The sequence below is a fragment of the Haliotis rufescens genome, unplaced genomic scaffold (genome assembly GCF_023055435.1).
Source record: "Haliotis rufescens isolate VD_foot unplaced genomic scaffold, xgHalRufe1.0.p SCAF_30, whole genome shotgun sequence".
Lineage (NCBI taxonomy): Eukaryota > Metazoa > Mollusca > Gastropoda > Lepetellida > Haliotidae > Haliotis > Haliotis rufescens.
This window is the reverse complement of record NW_025964002.1, coordinates 1,912,579-1,933,484: the sequence shown is the minus strand read 5'-3', so window position 1 is coordinate 1,933,484 and position 20,906 is coordinate 1,912,579. Positions and strand designations below refer to the sequence as shown.

Sequence of the window (20,906 nt, the reverse complement as noted above, 5' to 3'; positions counted from 1 at the left end):
ACGTCATTTCATTGGCGCCCGTCAAGCATCCTACGGATTAACAGCGTGACATCGTATGGCTGAAAATAATTATGTCATGAAATGTGGTTTCATTTGTCAGTAAGATATGTCCTTCACGAGAGCATGTGATTCTGCATGTTACAGACAATTGGCCCGATTGTATCCTGTTGCCCCAGACATTGTCTCAAATAACAGTCAAGCACACACCAGAAGTATCACTTTAATATACTCACCGCTAAAAGAAACGCGAATACCATACATGTTGGTTCATATATGAAGACTTACTCATATTCAAGAGATATTAGATTGGTTCGATGCTCAAACGAACACACTGGTATGCTGTGTGAATCGATGCTCATGAACGCATCATATGTGACGTCATAGCTCCATGAATTGAGATGATCCATTTGTCTCGTGCCGGATTAACGTGTAAAGTTTGCAAATCACTGCAGCATATCGTGATCAGAATATAGACAGTTGAACATATTCGGCAAATCCATCAGCAAATGGTGATGTGAAATGGTTCCAAAGGCAACGGTATTTCTGAAACTGACAGTTGCCGTTCTTCTGATGTTGACCGCACTGGATTTTTAATAAGCCCCCTCACGAAGGATTGTTGAATAAAATATAATGTATTTTCTTCCAAAGAAAAAATAAAGTTAGATAGTGACAAGGTAAACTAGATCGTGAAAAGGTGAACTGGATAGGGACAAGGTAAACTGGATAGAGACAAGGTAAACTGGATAGTGACAGGGAAAACTGGATAGAGACAAGGTTATCTGGATAGTGACAGGGGGAACTGGATAGTGACAAGGTTAACTGGAATGTGACAAGGTAAACTAGATAGAGACAAGGTAAACTAGATAGTGACAAGGTTAACTGGATAGTGACAAGGTAAACTGGATAGTGACAAGGTAAACTAGATAGTGACAAGGTAAACTAGATAGTGACAAGGTAAACTGGATAGGGACAAGGTAAACTAGATAGTGACAAGGTAAACTGGAGTGTGACAAGGTAAACTGGATAGGGACAAGGTAAACTAGATAGTGACAAGGTAACCTGGATAGTGACAAGGTAAACTGGATAGTGACAAGGTAAACTGGATAGAGACAAGGTAAACTGGATAGTGACAAGGTAAACTGGATAGTGACAAGGTAAACTAGATAGTTACAAGGTAACCTGAATAGTGACAAGGTAAACTGGATAGAGACAAGGTTAACTGGATAGTAACAAGGTAAACTGGATAGTTACAAGGTAACCTGAATCGTCACAAGGTAACCCGGATAGTGACAAGGTAAACTGGATAGAGACAAGGTAAACTGGATAGTGACAAGGTTAACTGGATAGGGACAAGGAAAACTAGATAGTGACAAGGTAAACTGGATAGGGACAAGGTAAACTAGATAGTGACAAGGTAAACTGGAGTGTGACAAGGTAAACTGGATAGTGACAAGGATTTCCTCAAGCAATGAGACTGAAATGACATGTCTTCTAGAGAAGTTGCCCGGGGTGAATACAAATCCAACAGAAATGTGTCGAGACTGTTTACAGAAATTTAACTGATTTGCTGTTGTTTTGTTAAGCACACAGAATACATATTGGATCGTGTTGCTTGCATTTGTTTGTGGTTACGTCCCTGATTAGGAGACCCGTGAAGATCCGGGGTAGAATAGGTCTTTAGCAACCCATGCTTGCCGTAAAGGCGACTATGCTTTTCGTAAGAGATGACTAACGGGATCGGGTGGTCAGGCTCGCTGACTTGGTTGATGCATATTATCGATCCCAATTGCGTAGATCGATGCTCATGATATCAATCACTGGATTGTCTGGTCCAGACTCGATTATTTACAGACGGCCGTCATATAGCTGGAATATTGCTGAGTGCGACGTAAAACAACAAATAAACAAACAAACCCTGGTCAGGAAGCTCATTTTTGCCGCTTGGTTGATATTTTATGTATACGCACAAGCCTCCTTCAGTGTAGGATTTAGTTCTCATTAAACTTGCATCGCGTATTTCAGAGATCTGTGGCATTCTAAGACTATTTGTAATTGCAGTCATTGTTTCTTTGATAAAAGGGATCAGACACGTGTGCATATATTCATTTCCATCTCAGAAAGCTATCCTTCAACGAGAGCGATATTTGCTGAACATATGAGGATAGGTTCCTCTCCGTGAATATATGGAAGGGGCACTGTAATGGTGTTGTTTACATGACTGTTGTTTTAATCCGCACAGAAAATTGAGGCTTCAGAAAAATAATCTAGTGTCAAACCAGTCAATGACGTTTCAATCGCTTCATCACTGAAATGTTTTGTTTTTTTATTTGTTGATTGAAGCTTCACTCAGCAATATTTCAGCTGTTTGACGTCGGCCTGCAATACGAGTCAGTACCGGGCAATCTTGTGATCAACATTGTGATCAACGATCCATGCCGGGGTACGAGGACACACAAATCAACCAGTCACCGAGCCTGACTATCCAATCCAGTGAGTCACTTCTTACAACCAGCATAGGTTGCTGGGCACCCATTCTCACCAGGAACCCCCACGGGTCACTGGAGTGTACTTACATATGTTTGTTTGTTTGTTGTTTAACGCCGCACTCAGCAATATTCCAGTTATAAATGAATGGATGAATAATCTGTATTTCCTCCATTAGTATCGGAGAGTACAAACATAGAAATTAATCAATCAGTATGTACATGCATGATAACAGATATGTATATAGTCAGGCTACAGATAGAGAATAGACGTAAGCTGCCATGAGCTTATTTCTTTGCTGACTATGCTTATGAATTGAACCCATGCATCGAGTGCCATCTCCTCTACAAGATGCGTACTGCCACCAAGTAGTGTCACAACTCTCACTTCGTTGTCTGTACAATCTTCTATTTTAAGATGTTGGTTAAGGCACAGTAAATCAAACAGTTTCTCAAAGAGGATATTTCTTTCTTGCACCAGACTGTCACAGTTTATTAACTGGTGCAGTACAACATCGTACATTCTTCTTCACACATCATACATATACCATTTGTTATAGGTAAAATACCTAGTTTAACTGGGGCATATATTGGCCTGCTACACACATCATACATATACCAGTTGTTATGGGTAAAATACCTAGTTTAACTAGGGCATATATTGGCCTGCTACACACATCATACATATACCATTTGTTATAGGTAAAATACCTCGTTTAACTAGGGCATATATTGGCCTGCTACACACATCATACATATACCAGTTGTTATAGGTAAAATACCTCGTTTAACTAGGGCATATATTGGCCTGCTACACACATCATACATATACCATTTGTTATAGGTAAAATACCTAGTTTAACTGGGGCATATATTGGCCTGCTACACACATCATACATATACCAGTTGTTATGGGTAAAATACCTAGTTTAACTAGGGCATATATTGGCCTGCTACACACATCATACATATACCAGTTGTTATAGGTAAAATACCTCGTTTAACTAGGGCATATATTGGCCTGCTACACACATCATACATATACCAGTTGTTATAGGTAAAATACCTCGTTTAACTAGGGCATATATTGGCCTGCTACACACATCATACATATACCAGTTGTTATAGGTAAAATACCTAGTTTAACTAGGGCATATATTGGCCTGCTACACACATCATACATATACCAGTTGCTATGGGTAAAATACCTAGTTTAACTAGGGCATATATTGGCCTGCTACACACATCATACATATACCAGCTGCTATGAGTAAAATACCTCGTTTAACTAGGGCATATATTGGCCTGATACACACATCATACATATACCAGTTGTTATAGGTAAAATACCTCGTTTAACTAGGGCATATATTGGCCTGCTACACACATCATACATATACCAGTTGTTATAGGTAAAATACCTCGTTTAACTAGGGCATATATTGGCCTGCTACACACATCATACATATACCAGTTGTTATAGGTAAAATACCTCGTTTAACTAGGGCATATATTGGCCTGCTACACACATTATACATACACCAGTTGTTATAGGTAAAATACCTCGTTTAACTAGGGCATATATTGGCCTGCTACACACATCATACATATACCAGTTGTTATAGGTAAAATACCTAGTTTAACTAGGGCATATATTGGCCTGCTACACACATTATACATACACCAGTTGTTATAGGTAAAATACCTAGTTTAACTAGGGCATATATTGGCCTGCTACACACATCATACATATACCAGTTGTTATAGGTAAAATACCTAGTTTAACTAGGGCATATATTGGCCTGCTATTCATGTTGTAAAGGTCACACATAGTCCACAATCTGTGTGGCGCTAGTCTTTCATGTATCATATGAAAACGTTTCAGGTCTTGGCGAGTGGACCCCTTTTCTATCCATTTCTGTCTTTCAAGTCGAGCTACCGTGTTATTAACGATTCATTTCCATGTTGTCTTTGGTGGGAAATGTCCTTCAGTGAGATACGTTTCTATGAAATGGAAGAGCTTGTACTTCTTTGTATGTGTATGAGTGACATGGCTTGTCTACACGCCATCAGTAATATTACAACGGATGTTTGTTCAAAGCTGGACAAAACAGACCTAAGTACGTGAGTGAGTTGAGTTTAACGCTGCTTTTAACAATATTGCAGTTATAAACGGACTTCCAAAAGAAACTTTACCAACTGAAAATATAAATTTCAAACAAAGCATAACATTTCTTTCGATGAATTCTATCTAAAACACATAACCTAAATACAACAATAGTGTATGCAGAAAATGTTAATCGTCTGTTACATGTTTGCGAGATAACACGCGAAAAAGTGAAAAACACGTGCACCGCGGACAACTGCAAATGCACGTGCGGGTAAGGGTATAAAACGATTGCAACGGCAAGTCAGACATCCACAGTGATTAAAAAACACAAAAGAAATGCCACGACTCACAGTCGAACAACGTGAACGAGCCTTGGGTATGGTACAGATGGGAGCCACCCACGCCCATATTGCACGAACCTTCGGTTGCTCCCGTGTTGCCGTTACCAACTTGATGCAACGTTACAGACAGACAGGGCGGACCGCTGACAGGCCAAGAACAGGCAGACCCAGGGTGACCACGCCCCATGATGACCGGTACTTGCGTACCTTGCACCTCCGAAATCGCTTCCTGACAGTGACGTCATCGGCGGCAAATGCCTTAGGTCACAGGGTTAGTCGACAGACAGTGGCCAGGAGACTCAGGGCTCATGGAATCAGGGCTTTTAGACCATACAGAGGACAGCTATTGACAGCGCAACATCGCCGTCTGCGATTGAACTGGGCCCGGACTGTACGACGTTGGCAACGACGTGACTGGCAGAGGGTTGTCTTCACTGACGAAAGTCGATTCTGTATGTTTAGGGCTGATGGAAGACAACGTGCTTACCGCCGAAGGGGTGAACGAACGGCGGCGTGTTGCGTGCAGGAGGTCGTACCATATGGTGGATGGAGTGTAATGGTGTGGGGAGGGATGGGCAGGAGAGGACACCGCTTGTCATCGTTGACGGAAACTTGACAGCTCAGCGTTACATGGATAACATTCTTCGTCCAGTTGTCCTACCATTTCTCCAACAGCAGCCACGTGGTGTCATTTATCAGCATGACAACGCTAGAGCCCATACAGCCAGAATTGTCACTAACTTCCTCGCAGCCAACAACGTCAACGTCCTGCCGTGGCCTGCACGCTCACCCGACATGTCCCCCATAGAACACCTCTGGGACTTGATGGATCGTCGTGTTCGACAACGACCACACTCTCCAGCCAACCGGCAAGAACTGATCTTGGCCCTCCAAGAAGAATGGCGTCAAATCCCACGTGACCTCATCAGACGACTGACTTTTTCTGTGCGTCGAAGAGTTTTTGCGTGTATTGAGGCATTTGGTGGTCACACACGCTACTAATGACTTGTTACTGAACGTGAGCGATTGTTTATGTACTCTGCTTTTGTCCATGATTCTGAAAGCTCGAGTTTTGTACCACACCCAACTTTGGGGGGCTCTGACGTCATTCTCGGTCGCGGTATGATTGTCATTTTCAGTGTTGATTATGTTGATATATTGATCTTCTCAATAAACTTTACTTCATGCATGTATGTTTTGTTGTTTTTGAGCAAGAGTGATTTCAAACTCTGGTAAAGTTTCTTTTGGACGTCAGTTTATTAAGGCAAGTCAGCTTGATGTGGGAGGAAAGCCCGAAGTGATGCAGGTCTTAGACGTTTACCACTTCGGTGAAACCCACGAGCACGGTTATGGTGCTGACAAACCTAGAAACATAATCGGGACGAACAGCGATTCGAACCCACAATCATAGGTTTCTTGCGTACCCAAGGGACGCAACTCTGCACAGCGAACTGCGGCGCCCTAGACGACAAGACCACCCGTGCCCCCAAACAGACCTGAGTGAGATGTGTCTCGATCACTCCATTCAAATAGTGTTCATTCGTGAGCAGACCCGTGAAGATCCGGTGTAGAAAAGGTCTTCAGCAACCTAAGCTTGTGGTAAGAGACAACTAAGAGGTTCGGATGGTCAGGCTTGCTGACTTTGTTCATGCATGCCATCATAAGCGCTGTCATGTAACTGGAATATTGCTGAGTGCGGCATTAAACAACAAGCAAACAAAGAAAAAAAAATCATTTCTGGGTAGTGATGCGCTTGTGCAGCCCGGTACTACCATCGATGTGCCATAGGCTCGTTCAGCCAGTTGGGACGGGGTAGCCTTGCCGTTTAAGCATCCGTTCGTCACGTCGAAGGCCCCGGTCCGATGCCCCAAAGTGGTACAATGTTTGAAGTCCATGCCTGGTGTTCCCCGCCATGATATTGCTGGAATAGTGTTCGATGCGGAGTAAAACCAGACTCAGTCACTCAACAAAGTGGCGTCACATATTCTGGTCGTGTAAAATAGATACACGCAAATGGCCTGTCTTTGTTTATCATAGGCAAGGGGTTAAATGTGAAACAGCTGACCCTTCCAGTATTTAGTAAACTGTAGGGCCAATTACAGGTTGGTTTCACTGATCAATAATAGTATCGTCTCTAACATGATATAATTTACAAAATGCACTGACCGAGTAATTTCAGAGTCGGACCGAGGGATTCGGAATAGTTGAGGTAATGGCTTCCATGGTCTACATGTCCCGACACTGACACCCGTATGTCATATAACTGCTTATTACCAACACGGCTTTAGTCTCCAGTCCTGGAGTTCCACAGTTATATGAACTCCTTCATCCTACTTGACCGGCTCAATGAAGGATATCAGCAGTGAAGGACGACAGCAGTTGTGTCAGTCGCTCGAGTACACTGAATCCGACTCTGCTACATCCTTCTCAAGTGTCGCAATAACTGCTGCCGTGAAGACAGGTTACTGGATCGATACGGCATGGGTGATGGTCATCAGGTTCTCCATCAGTAGAGGAGGGTTCCACGTACTTGCCTTGACGGACGGAGGCTGTGGTGGCGTCGTATATTGTAGTTCTAGGGTCAGTAAACCCGTTTAATGATGATTAAAGAAATACGGGAATTGGGGTTCTCCAGTTGACCCACTCAAGTCAGAGTATCAGGCTTTGAGTGAGTGAGTGGGTTTGGATGGATGGGTGAGTGAGTGAGTGAGGGAGTGGGTTTGGATGGATGGGTGAGTGAGTGAGGGAGTGGGGAGGGAGTGTTGGAGGCATTGGGTTTTGATGGATGGGTGAGTGAATGAGGGAGTGAGGGAGTGAGTGTGTGTGTGGGGGGGGGGGGGGGGGGGGCGAGTGAGCGTTTTTCCCTGGAGCTATTTCAAGTCGGCTTGCTAACTTCAAAGACTTGACAAGATAAACCCTTGGTTGAGAGTATGAACAGCCATTGCTACCAACACAATTGGCAGTCAGACATCAGAAACATTTGATCTCTTTTCCTACGATCCGTACCTCAAGCACCAGGTCCTGTGCAGCTATTCTTTTCCGCAAACACACGAAGAAAACCGGAACAAGCAGAGGTCGTCTAGTTTTTAGCACTCAGTTCGAATTATCCCCACTAGTCTCATTAACTGAGCGCTTCCATGACCTCGTGGATTGTACTTGTTGTTACCGAGCGTGATTGCGGGAATAGAAACACACACGCACACGCACACGCACACGCACACGCATACGCACACGTACCATGTAAGTGCGACAATCGAGAACGTGATGTTAACTCCATTTATCGACCCAAATCTTCCCTCGAATTCATCAACAGATTAACACACCTTGGGGGTACGATGACGTAATCATCCAAGTCAGTGGTCACACAACCAACCAGTGAGTGAGTGAGTGAGTCGAGTTTTACACGCTTTCAGCAATATTACATCGATGATTTGCCAGTGTGTTTGTTGTGGTCACGTCACTTCCGGTCACTATTGACTTACACGTTGAAACGTATGTCACATAGATCTATGATTCGAGCTGTTAGCCAGGGATCTGGGCATCCCCAGTAGACAAGCTTCACAAGACCAACTTATCTGTGATTCAATACTTGGAATCTTCGCTTGGCGATTGCGGTCTGCATTGGTGCTTTTGAGCCACTCTACCATATTACCATGACCTTTTGTGATGAGTGAGTGAGTGAGTATGGTTTTACGCCGCTTTTAGCAATATTGTACCCATGTCGGGAATCGAACCCGGGTCTTCGGCGTGACGACCGAACGCTTTAACCACTAGGCTACCCGACCGGCCCTTTTCTGATGAAGCCATGCAAGAGAGGAAGAGCCGTTTTCTGTGTTTTCTGGGGTCTTGAGTAGCTGTGATATAGCATCACGGAGCTCTGATGAGCCTCGTAGCCTAGCAGGATAATCAACAGTTTTCCCCAAAGCAGGGCAAGAATTGAATCTGAAGTTACCAGCTCTGGATGCATTCAATGCCTTATCTATCCTACTGATTACAGCAATCAGCGACGAAGGGTATCAGACCGGAAGTGTTGAACTCCTCCGCCCTAGGGACAGGCTCCTCTTTGTCAGCACGTTCAATCAAAGGCTTGATTGGATGTTTCTCCTTGTTAAAAAGAAGTACTGTCGGAAATGCTTGAAAAATGCTTTTTTTTGGCTTCTTTTAATTAATACGATTTAGAGGGCAAAGAAAATAACATATATCAAATAACGTAAAACTACCTAATCTAGGTTCTCCTGACACTGTGATTAGCCTGAAAAGGTACTTTTACAGGTAAAAAAAAATGATAATAAACTTAGAAAATATTTGTGTGTTGTCATGCATGTATGAAGCGGACTGAGATATTTACATAACACCTGTCCCGAGGTGCATTCTCACAGTTGCAAATGCCACCCGTGTTTGGTGCTGTCTCAATATTGCTGTTATTGACTTTATTGCAATGGGTTGACTGTGGTAGCAATTAGATATGTATTGCATTTTATTTGCTTATAAAAATGATGGAATAGTAAAAAGCTGCGAAACGGGATGAGTATTGGCAGGTTGGCCTTTTTAAACCAAGAAGTATTTGTTGTTTTTCAGATGATACTGGCGTTCTATTCCACACACTGTGAGCACACACCGGATGGGGGGAGTCGGTCTCCCACAATACGGCTCGCAGCTAACTACTTACAACGGACCCGTGAAGATCGGTTTGAAAATAGGTCTTCAGCAACCAATTATTGGCGTAAGAGGCGACTAACGGGATCGGATGGTCAGGTTCGCTGACTTGGTTGATGCATGTCATCGTATCCTATAATAAATGCGTAGATGGATACTCATGATGTCAATCACTGGATTGTCTGATCCAGACTCAATTATTTACAGACCGCCGTCATTTAGCTGAAATTTTGCATTGTGCGACGTTAAATAACATCTTGTTTCTTAAACAGCCCAACTCTCAGCTTGTCTGTATCGTGTCTTAAAGATTATCTCAAAAAGTCACAGTGCCCCAAAAGTGCTAAGATGTGATATTTCTTCCTTTTTATCAGGACACACATGAAAAAGTTACGTATTGCGCAGTTGCGTTGACACTGAGGATACGGTTTACCTTATAACTAATTAGACACGTTGGCAGTAAAGAGGCAGGCTGTTGAAAATCTACCGCCCTAATCTTGCTAAAATCAGATCTTTTACTCGTATACGATACCCCTATGCGTCAAGGTATCGCATCATCAGATTGAATGTCTGATTTAATGAGATTACATCGCCACCTACAAATCAGAAGATGTCATACCTACGGTTTGATTCCAAATATATTGATACAAGTGGACATATATTAAGTCAAAAGCCAACTCTATGAGTGCGATCGATGAGGCACTTTTATTGGTTTGTATGTTATTTAACACCGCTCTTAGCAATATTCCAGCAATATTCCAGCAATAAGAGGACGACTGATACACGCAGTTGGGATACGATGACATGCATCAACCAAGTCAGCGCACCTGACCATCCGTTCCCGTTAGCCGTCTCTCACAGGCATGGGTTGCTGAAGACCAAATCTCTCCCCAGATCTTCATGGGTTCGGGGGTGCACGGGTGGCCCAGTCGTGTAATGCGCCGCAATTCGCTATGTAGAGTTGCGTCCCTTGGGCACGGCAGAAACCTATGATTGTGGGTTCGAATCCCGGTTCGCCCCGATTTTGTTTCTAGATTTGTCAGCACCATAACCGTGCTCGTGGGTTTCACCGAAGTGGTAAACGTCTGAGACCTGCATCACTTCGGGCTTTCCTCTCACATCAAGCTGACATGCCTTGTTATAACTGCAACATTGTTAAAAGCAGCATTAAACTCAACTCACTCACGCACTCTTCATGGGTTCAATGAGTATGAACACCATCCTGAACAGTTACTCAGATTTATCATGGCATGTCAGGTAGCAATGAAGGCCAGTCCAAGTGATGCAGGCCTTAGACCGTTACTACTTGGTACTGGGGCGATGGGCTAGCCTAGTGGTAAAAGCGTTCGCTCATCACACGAAGGGCGGGGTTCGATTCCTCACATGGGTACAATGTGTGAAGCCCATTTCTGGTGTCCCCAAGCATGATATTGCTGGAATATTGCTAAAAGCGTCGTAAAACCATACTCACTCACTCACTACTTGTACAACCACGAGCACGTGTATGGTGATGACAAAACAAGGAATGTAATTAAGATGAATCTGGGATTCAAAGCCAGATGAAAAGGGGTCGCCTGTGCCCACAGTCAGCCATATTCAAACAATAAAATGATAGAACTTTGTTCTCAACCCCATGAAAATAAATTGTAGGTCACGATAATCATGAATGAAATAACTTGTTTGCCTCAAGACCGAAATACAAGGACCGGCACTCCTTCCCGCGGACACAATTACATCAAGTACTGCACCGGTTGGTTGGTCGTGTCAGTCCAAGCCTGCAACTTGTGTGGGTATAAAACCCAATTAGATGTGCAAGTCACATCGCTAGATTCTCTTACCAGCAATCATGACACATTTTACACCTCCCTTTGGGAGTCGGTCTAACAACAGCGTCATGGGGTGTCCTGGTAACACTGCCCACGTCTCCAGCACATCCCCCATCGTGGCTATATGACTGAAATATTGCCCATGACACATTTTAACTCAATCATTCCAGCGCATCCCCTCACACACAACCCCATCGGAGTCTGGGGTCTAAAAGGCCCCGAGTAAACTATGCTTTGTTGTTTGTTGTTTAACATTGCACTCTGCTACTTTCCAGTTATATGACGGCCGTCTGTAAATAATCGAGTCTGGACCAGACAATCCAGTGATTAACATCATGGGCATCGATCCACCAATGAATATGATGACAAGCATCAACCAAGTCACTGAGCCTGACCAGACCGCCGACTGTTTCTCATAATATGTATTACTAGTTTGTGGTGATTAATTACATGCCACAGTCATATAGGTAGAAAATTGCGGAGTGCTGTGATAAACAACAACAAAAACTCACACTACAGTGAAGGAACTGTCTCTTTAAAGGCCTAATAGCAGTACATCTTGTGTTTTATTCTGTATTTACATACGTTATGTATGTACAACGAGAGACGTCAAAACACATGTGATGATTATGTACACAATGAAAACAAAGTAGTGACAGCTGAATGAAACTTATAAACAATTTGATTTGAAGTCAGTCAATTTACACTGGAGTTGGTCAACTCCATCCACTAGCACAGCATGTTTGTCTTCAAACTAGCACTGGGCACTCTTCTTGTGACACCGGCACCCTAGCTTCCTTCAACAGCTGTTCAGTTGGATTAATCCATAATTCATATCTGTCTCAACAGTTACCCAAACATTACACTGATCTGTGTCACTGTCCTCTGATCTGGAGTTTTATACAATTATACTCTGAGTTTCAGCATGATGGGTTAGAAGGTTTGAGGTGACCAACGTCTCAGAGCTCGCACACAACCCAGGTCGTGGTATTGGCACTCTGTACATAAGACTTCTCTCAGGGGAGATAACTCCTGTCAAGTAGGCCCAAGACAAACACTGTCAGTTGGTGGGTTGATGGAGAATTAAAAGTGGGCCGTTGCTCGGTCTATCTCCATTAAGTCATCCATTATCTGAAAGGATGAATATTGAATTAAGCGTGTGTGATGGGACTTGATGTGTGTCAGTAATGAATATTGATGGTGTTTATTATCCAATATCACATTCACATAACTGGTAGCCGCACAATTATGTTGCCACTTTAGGGACAAGTTTCAATAAATTATACACATACACTTTGAACATAAAATAATTGTAAAAACAAATTCTTTTACCTTAATGGCTTCTAAGTTACGGGTGCTTGTTTTTTCAGTATTAAGTTTGCCTCAAACAGATGGTGCTCTACGGGATTTAATGGCAAGGGGTTTGAGACGTGATTTTATTTGAATATATGTATATCATGTCAAGAAAAGGATACGCTCATGTAAATAAAATCTGAAAAAAATTCAATGACGTGATTCTGTGTATGTATCATAAGACACTACTAATTTCAGTGATGTTTTCAAGGAATTCCCACTTAAGTTTAAAATCAAATTATTTGTATATTTGTCTTAAATCTAAGGCATTTCTTACATAAAAAACACGCAGCCAAAACATCAAAGATCATATCCTAAATAATAAATAACATCTTTATTCCACATCATGTTGGCCTCAAGTCAACTTTGACATTGGGTTTTCCTCCCTCATGTCAGCATGTTACTTAAAGAAAGACTTTATTATCTAGGAAACCTATATTACAATGTGATTAAAAGAGGAACTCAAGTATACTCTATTTAATATCTTAATGGTTTCTGACACAGGGGGAAGAATTATTATCATAACCTCCTCCATCATCAGCTCAACAGGCTCACCTGGTCAGTGGACATTCCTATAGCTCACCTGGTCAGAGGACTTTTCCATAGCTCACCTGGTCAGTGAACGTTCCTATAGCTCAACTGGTCAGTGGACATTCCCATAGCTTACCTGGACAGTGGACATTCCCATAGCTCACCTGGTCAGTGGACGTTCATATAGCTCACGTGGTCAGTGAACATTCCCATAGCTCACCTGGTCAGTGAACGTTCCTATAGCTCAACTGGTCAGTGGACATTCCCATAGCTCACCTGGTCAGTGAACGTTCCTATAGCTCAACTGGTCAGTGAACATTCCCATAGCTCACCTGGTCAGTGAACGTTCCTATAGCTCAACTGGTCAGTGAACATTCCCATAGCTCAACTGGTCAGTGGACATTCCCATATCTCAACTGGTCAGTGGACATTCCCATAGCTCAACTGGTCAGTGGACATTCCCAAAGCTCACCTGGTCAGTGAACACTCCTATAACTCACCTGGTCAGTGGACATTCCTACACCCCACTTGGTCATTGGACATTCCCATACCTCACCTGGTCAGTGAACATTCCTACACCCCACTTAGTCAGTGGACATTCCCATAGCTCACCTGGTCAGTGAACATTCCTATAACTAACCTTGTCAGTGGACATTCCTACACTCCACTTCGTCAGTGGACATTCCCATAGCTCACCTGGTCAGTGAACGTTCCTATAGCTCAACTGGTCAGTGGACATTCCCATAGCTCAACGGTCAGTGAACGTTCCTATAGCTCAACTGGTCAGTGGACGTTCCCATTGCTCACCTGGTCAGTGAACGTTCCTATAGCTCAACTGGTCAGTGAACATTCTCATAGCTCACCTGGTCAGTGAACGTTCCTATAGCTCAACTGGTCAGTGAACATTCTCATAGCTCACCTGGTCAGTGGACGTTCCTATAGCTCAACTGGTCAGTGGACATTCCCATAGCTCAACTGGTCAGTGGACATTCCTATAGCTCACCTGGTCAGTGAACATTCCCATAGCTCACCTTGTCAGTGGACGTTCCCATCGCTCAACTGGTCAGTGGACATTCCCATAGCTCAACTGGTCAGGGGACATTCCCATAGCTCAACTGGTCAGTGGACATTCCCATAGCTCAACTGGTCAGTGGACATTCCCATAGCTCACCTGGTCAGTGAACACTCCTATTACTCACCTGGTCAGTGGACATTCCCATAGCTCACCTGGTCAGTGAACATTCCTACACCCCACTTAGTCAGTGAACATTCCCATAGCTCACCTGGTAAGTGAACATTCCTATAACTAACCTGGTCAGTGGACATTCCTACACCCCATTTAGTCAGTGGACATTCCCATAGCTCACATGTCAGTGAACATTCCCATAGGTCACTTGGTCAGTGGACGTTCCCAAAGCTCACCTGGTTGGTGGATGTTCCTACATCTCACCAAGTCTGTGGACGTTCCTATAGCTCACCTGGTCAGCAGACGTTCCTATAGCTCACCTGGTCAGCAGACGTTTCTATAGCTCACCTGGTCAGTGGACGTTCCAATCCTCTTGGAGATCTCATTTTTCTCCAGAATGCTGAGGTGTAGGTATTTCCACAGGAGCTCCCCATCCAGAATGTTCTTGTGGGGGTTGGCCAGCTCGGGGATGCACAACAATATGGCCCTGGCAACAAACGTAATAGTAGTTCCACAACTTCCATGCAAACCGAGTCAGCGAGCCTGACCACCCGATCCTGTTAGTTGCCTTTTATGGCCAATTCAAACCCGGATCTTTAAAGGTCCAAGGTACACTGTGGCCAACAGGGATGGCTATTATCCATACACAAGTCAATTAAGGAAGTATTCTCAACATAACTGGAGTAAATAGCATTTTACCCTGCTTTTGACAACATATCTACCAAACCGGGCTTCACATGTAATATTCATAAACACCAATGAAGGATGATAAAAGCTTTTAAAAAATGTTCCACATCCAATAATACGTTTGGGTTTAATAACTACAAACAACACTACATAGGTCTAAATCATCAACCTCCAAATACAAGGTTTTACTTATATTTAAACAAGATACATTTCCTTATCCAAACAGATATCATCAACCAGTTAGGATATAAGCCTGCTTTCAATGTAGAGCTGGCTTTCTTGTAATTTGGAACCAAACATTATGTTATTTTATTCACACAAATCGGCAGTTTTAATCAGAGGTGGTTATTGGGATTTGATACCTCTGATGGACCAGTCAACATTGAGTGATTACCAAATTCATGGTAGAATGATTAATTACCTGTAAGGTTAATTGTAATATAGAACTGAACATTGTTTTATTTTTATTAACACAAAACCAATCAGAGGCAGTTATTGTGATTTGATACCTCTGATGATTATTTACCTGTAAGCTTTAGGGTTCAATCCAGCCGTGTGGGGCACGTGTGTTGTCATGGCGTTCTGCAACATGAGCAGGCGGCGGTACACCTTCTCCGAGATGGGCATCAGATAACCCAGGCTCCCATCAAGGCTGGCTGCAAAGAGAGAGTAAAAAATGTACAGTTGAATTTAAAATGAAAATCAAGACAGAGTGAGAAATCAACAAGACTATGAATATCCTCACACAACACCATGCAGATACTGAACCTGAGTCTTTGGGCAAGTGCATTACCCACAGGGCTACCCCACCAACAGCAACGGTCAGTTTCTGTAGGACACTCTACATGGCACAATTATGCTTACAGTTGGTGTCCCATGGCAACACACAGCATCTACAATGTGGCACAGAGTGGTCATACCCTGTATAAAACTGTAAGTCAACATGGACAAAACCAAACAGCTGGAGCCAGTGAGGTGAGGTGAAATTGGGTTTAACGTCGCGTCCAAGATTATTGCACTTATATAGCGACGAGCATGTACGTGTGTGTGTTTGTGTGGCTGCTTGTACTAGTCCGGACTGATGCCGATTTATAGTGCTAGCCAACTGAGATACCATGCTGCAACTTAACATGAATACCCCACTCAGACACAGTTTACTGACTCCGAGCCGACCAGTCCTTGTTTTAGCCCCTTAATGCCGAGCGCCAGACAGGGTAACAACAAGTACCCTCTTTTAACGTCTTTTGGTATGACGCGGCCGCGGATCGAACCTGGGACCTTCCGCTCTCCGCGTGGACGCTCTACCACGAGACCATGGAGGCGGTTGTTTGGTGTGATGTGAGACACTGTTTAACTCAGCGTTATACATCGGCACTAGTCTTGTAGTCCTTGCCAAACTGCCCAATAGTTAAGGTATCATAAGGACTAGTAGACATCTGCCCTTTTACAGGGTTTAGCTGTATGTTATCATTGTGAGGACTAGAGGACTAAAACTGTTAGTTTCTACTGCTTAATCACTAATGGAGGTTCACTAATGGAGGTTCACTAATGGAGGTTCACTAATGGAGGTTCACTAATGTAGCAAATACATTCTTTCTTTCATAAATTAAAAGGATGATAAGTATTTCACTGAGAATCCTGCTTCTTGGGGGGACTGATTTTTCACACAAAAAGTATCCTACTTAGCTTTGAGTCACCCGGTGAGTGAGTGAGTTGGGTTAACACCACTTTTAACTGTATTCCAGTTATATCACAACCTCACAGCTTAATGTGGGAGGAAAGCCTGAAGTGATACAGGGATAAGACCTTTACCACTTCGGTGAAACCCATGAGCAGCGGGACGGTACTGACAAACCTAGAAACATCATTGGGGTGATCCGACATTCGAACCCACAATCATAGGTTTCTGGCATGCCTAAGAGAAACAACTCTGCACTGCGAATTGGGGCGCCGTAGACGACTGGGCCACCGTGCCCCCTGGTCACATGGAGTGTCCCAGATACCCCTGCATGATGTTGAACACTGAACAGCTGCTCTTATACTGAAATAGCTAATAATGACATTCTCACCACAGTAAGTAATATGCCGCTTTTCATACAGCGTCATCAGTTTCTTGTCACTGGCGATGTCGGTGAGACGACATCGGACTCGGAACATGCTGCTGATGTGAGATCCGACGTTGAAGTCCGCTCTGCGTAGTAACCTCTGACCCCCGTGACTCTCCCGAGCTGGAACAGGATTATACAACCGTTATTCCCCGACACTGCGACTCACTCAGAATGATTGGTTGTTGCTTTTCTTGCACGATTTACACAACACGATGACACGGACACCAACAATTGTCTCCATCAATTGTAGAAGGGTAGAGAATCAAACCTTAGTGTTTGGTGGAAGGAGTTAACGTTTTACAATTTTCCCAACACACCAGTGACTGTTTCACTGACACCAACCGGAGCGCCATATCTCCAGAACAAATTCTCTAAAAACTAAAGAACTGCATAAAGCAGCCTAAACTAACATACCATACAGCAAAACCCTCAATATGACATCATATTGTATCTGTTCTTAAAATAAAATATGTAAAATAAAAATAAAATAAAAATGTTACAAGTCTGTTATTTCCGAATTACGAAGTCAACTCGACATTTGAGATGTAATTGGACTGACAGTGACAGCAAGTGAGACAACAGAATTGTACATGGAGTCCCCTCCCAGTGGCCGGGTCTAATGGCATTCAGCAGCTGGCAGGCCGGGACACGTACAGGACATGCATGGCGCTGCCTGTACTGGACTACTCCAGACTAGCGGGGTACGTGCATAAAATATGCAAAATATATTACCATAACCCAATTAAGTCTGAGCATGAATGTTTACAAAAACCTCAACACTCTGCATGATTACCCAATGTTGCATTGACAGCTTGTGTAGCCTAATTTTTATGTTCTGACTGAATGCAGGTATTAAGGTACAGGACCTCCACTGCAGTGAATAATGCATACGCTATCACTTATTGCCTTTGTGAGTTTATGCAACATGTGACACGCTTCAGGGAGCACGGGAGCAGATGTACTTTAGAAGTCACCTCAAACAGCATTTAAACAAAGAATGAGTGAGTGAGTATGGTTTTATGCCACTTTTAGCAATATTCCAGCAATATAACGGCGGGGGACACCAGAAATGGGCTTCACACATTGTACCCATGTTGGGAATCGAACCCGGGTCTCTGGTATGACGAGCGACCGCTTAAACCACTAGGCTACCTGACCGCCCCTTTAAACAAAGATATTTTTGCTGTTTTAAAAATACCCAAAAGACTGGGCACAAGGGAGTAAAAATTATTGAATACCCAAAGAAAACTATGACTGCCTAGAGTCCTGTTGTTGTAACTCATAACCAGGACGGAGCCTCAGAGACGAGTAAGATCCAGGGTAGAATAGGTCTTCAGCAACCCATGCTCGCTGCAAAGTGCAACTATGCTTGTTGTAAGAGGTGACGAACGGCGACTAACGGGATGGGGTGGTCAGGCTCGCTGACTTGATTGATGCATGTCATCGTATCCCAATTCTGGGTTGGAAGTGGTACCCAGCAACCTCTGGAGGTCTACATATGGGGCTTCCAGCTTGGAATCGGTACCCAGCACCTTAGGCTGGTAGTAAGAGGCGAACTGCTTGATCAGTAGTTGGACTCATTTGGCCCGGATGACATGGATCATAGCTCATGATATCAATCACTGGATTATCTGGCCCTCACTTGATTATATATACAGACTGCCGTCATATAGCTGGAATATTGCAGAGTGCAGCATTAGTACATGAAACAAACAAGCAAACTCTTAGAAAAGCAACACTCACCTTCTGGTTGGTAGGAATACACAATGATATTCTTGAATCTGTCTGATACTGAAACACAAAACAACAGCTGTCAGTCACTATAAACACAGACACACTGGAAGCTGGTACTAGTCAAACAGTGGGTGAGTCAGGACCGACGTTACAGCCATTGTGGCCACCCGATCCCCACTCTGAAACACCTCTCACAAGAAGTACAACTTACCAGTTCACCAACATGGCTTCAAAGGAACAGCCAAAACCACTCACTAGCAGAACAGCCAGGGCAGAAATACACAACAGCAGTAGTGAGTGAGTTAGAATTTAATGTCACATCGGCAACTCACCAGCCAAAGTGGCGCTACTCACCAGCGAAGCAGACCTGGTTGTTGTCCACCATGAAGTCGATGGCGTACACCTCCAGGGGCTTGATGTCCTGGAAGGAGAACAACAACACAGGTTCAGGCTACGTATGGGGACTCTGGCAACAGACCTACTTGTAGTAGTGGTCACATGTATTGAGTCGGCATTGAACCAGCTCTCTAGGTCTCTAGGCCAGGAAGCACATAGCAATAAGAAGTCCCTGGCCATACTAAAGGGCTAGCATGCAATACAATCTACTGTATAGCAAGCAGTTCATTTCAACAGTGAGTGAGTAAAAGTTGTTTGTTCCAGGGTCAGCATTGTCACAGCTACACTGCAACAGTCAGTAAATACCTGCCACTGGACTTGTGCTTCACAAACCTGTCCTTCACAAACCTGTCCTTCACAAACCCTTCCTTCACAAACCCTTCCTTCACAAACCTGTCCTTCACAAACCTGTCCTTCACAAACCCTTCCTTCACAAACCTGTCCTTCACAAACCCTTCCTTCACAAACCTGTCCTTCACAAACCTGTCCTTCACAAACCCTTTCTTCACAAACCTGTCCTTCACAAACCTGTCCTTCACAAACCTGTCCTTCACAAACCCTTCCTTCACAAACCTGTCCTTCACAAACCCGTCCTTCACAAACCCGTCCTTCACAAACCTGTCCTTCACAAACCCGTCCTTCATGTGCAGGATAAAGCATGTCCGAGGGGTTTTGTGATATCTAAAATCCACATAAGTGGGATAAGGGTTTTAAATATCATAAAAACCCAATGGGAAGTGTCGTATCTAATCAATGTTTCAAACATACTTTCCATTGACCTTAGGAAACGGGCGTAAAATATCTATTGCTGGCGTTAGGTATTTGAAAAAGACATTTTTAAAAGCATTGGGATTGATCAGCGCCTCTGCAGCCTAGTGCTACACTTACTGGGCTTCATATAATAAGATTGTGTGTTCGATCCTTGGGAACATAAAGAAATGATGGTCATTTGATTTTACATCATTCTGTGAAGATCTCACAGCTACCTGCTGACGATGGACACTTACCCTGCTGACGATGGACACTTACCCTGCTGACGATGGACACTTACCCTGCTGACGATGGACACTTACCCTGCTGACAATGGACAGGACTTTGAGGTCCTCCTGGAAGCGGTACAGTGAGATGCTCTTGAGGAGGTCCCCGGCCAGGATGAGATTCTTCATGACACAGAGGGAGTGGATGTAGATATGAGTGTCGATGAAGGCCACGCCAATCAGGTCGTTGTCCTTCAACGTCCACATGTACAACTGAAAACAAACATTTCAAGATATATATCTCTTCCCATAGTTTGTGTAGTGACAGGTTTCACTCCAACATAGAGCACAGCTATAGCTTTAATCCAGTAGGGATTTGTCACCTGGGTCACGAGTATATCCCACTTCATACTACAGTGCTGCACGTACCTGGAGAGTGACACAGACAACTAGGTCATAGGTTGGAGGTGAAAGTGCCACAGTCTAAAGTGCATGACCTCTTCACTAAATATATGGATAAG

At 43.7% G+C, this 20,906-nt stretch overlaps 1 protein-coding gene across 2 annotated transcripts in view; it reads right to left on the bottom strand.

Moving 5' to 3' along the window:
- Positions 1-11,960: 11,960 nt before the first annotated feature.
- LOC124152235 (cleavage and polyadenylation specificity factor subunit 1-like) overlaps positions 11,961-20,906 on the bottom strand; it is a 50,387-nt gene continuing 41,441 nt past the window's right edge. The window contains exons 33-39 of one of the 2 annotated variants that reach the window (XM_048380406.1): positions 20,482-20,658; positions 19,367-19,433; positions 19,022-19,069; positions 17,240-17,398; positions 15,697-15,826; positions 14,832-14,970; positions 11,961-12,544 (exon numbers count right to left, since the gene is read on the bottom strand). In XM_048380406.1, the coding sequence (XP_048236363.1) occupies positions 12,497-12,544; positions 14,832-14,970; positions 15,697-15,826; positions 17,240-17,398; positions 19,022-19,069; positions 19,367-19,433; positions 20,482-20,658 (768 nt within the window). In that variant the 3' untranslated portion in view covers positions 11,961-12,496. Of the gene's footprint in view, positions 12,545-14,831; positions 14,971-15,696; positions 15,827-17,239; positions 17,399-19,021; positions 19,070-19,366; positions 19,434-20,459; positions 20,659-20,906 lie in introns of those variants that run through there. The other variant, XM_048380407.1, reaches the window with a different exon arrangement.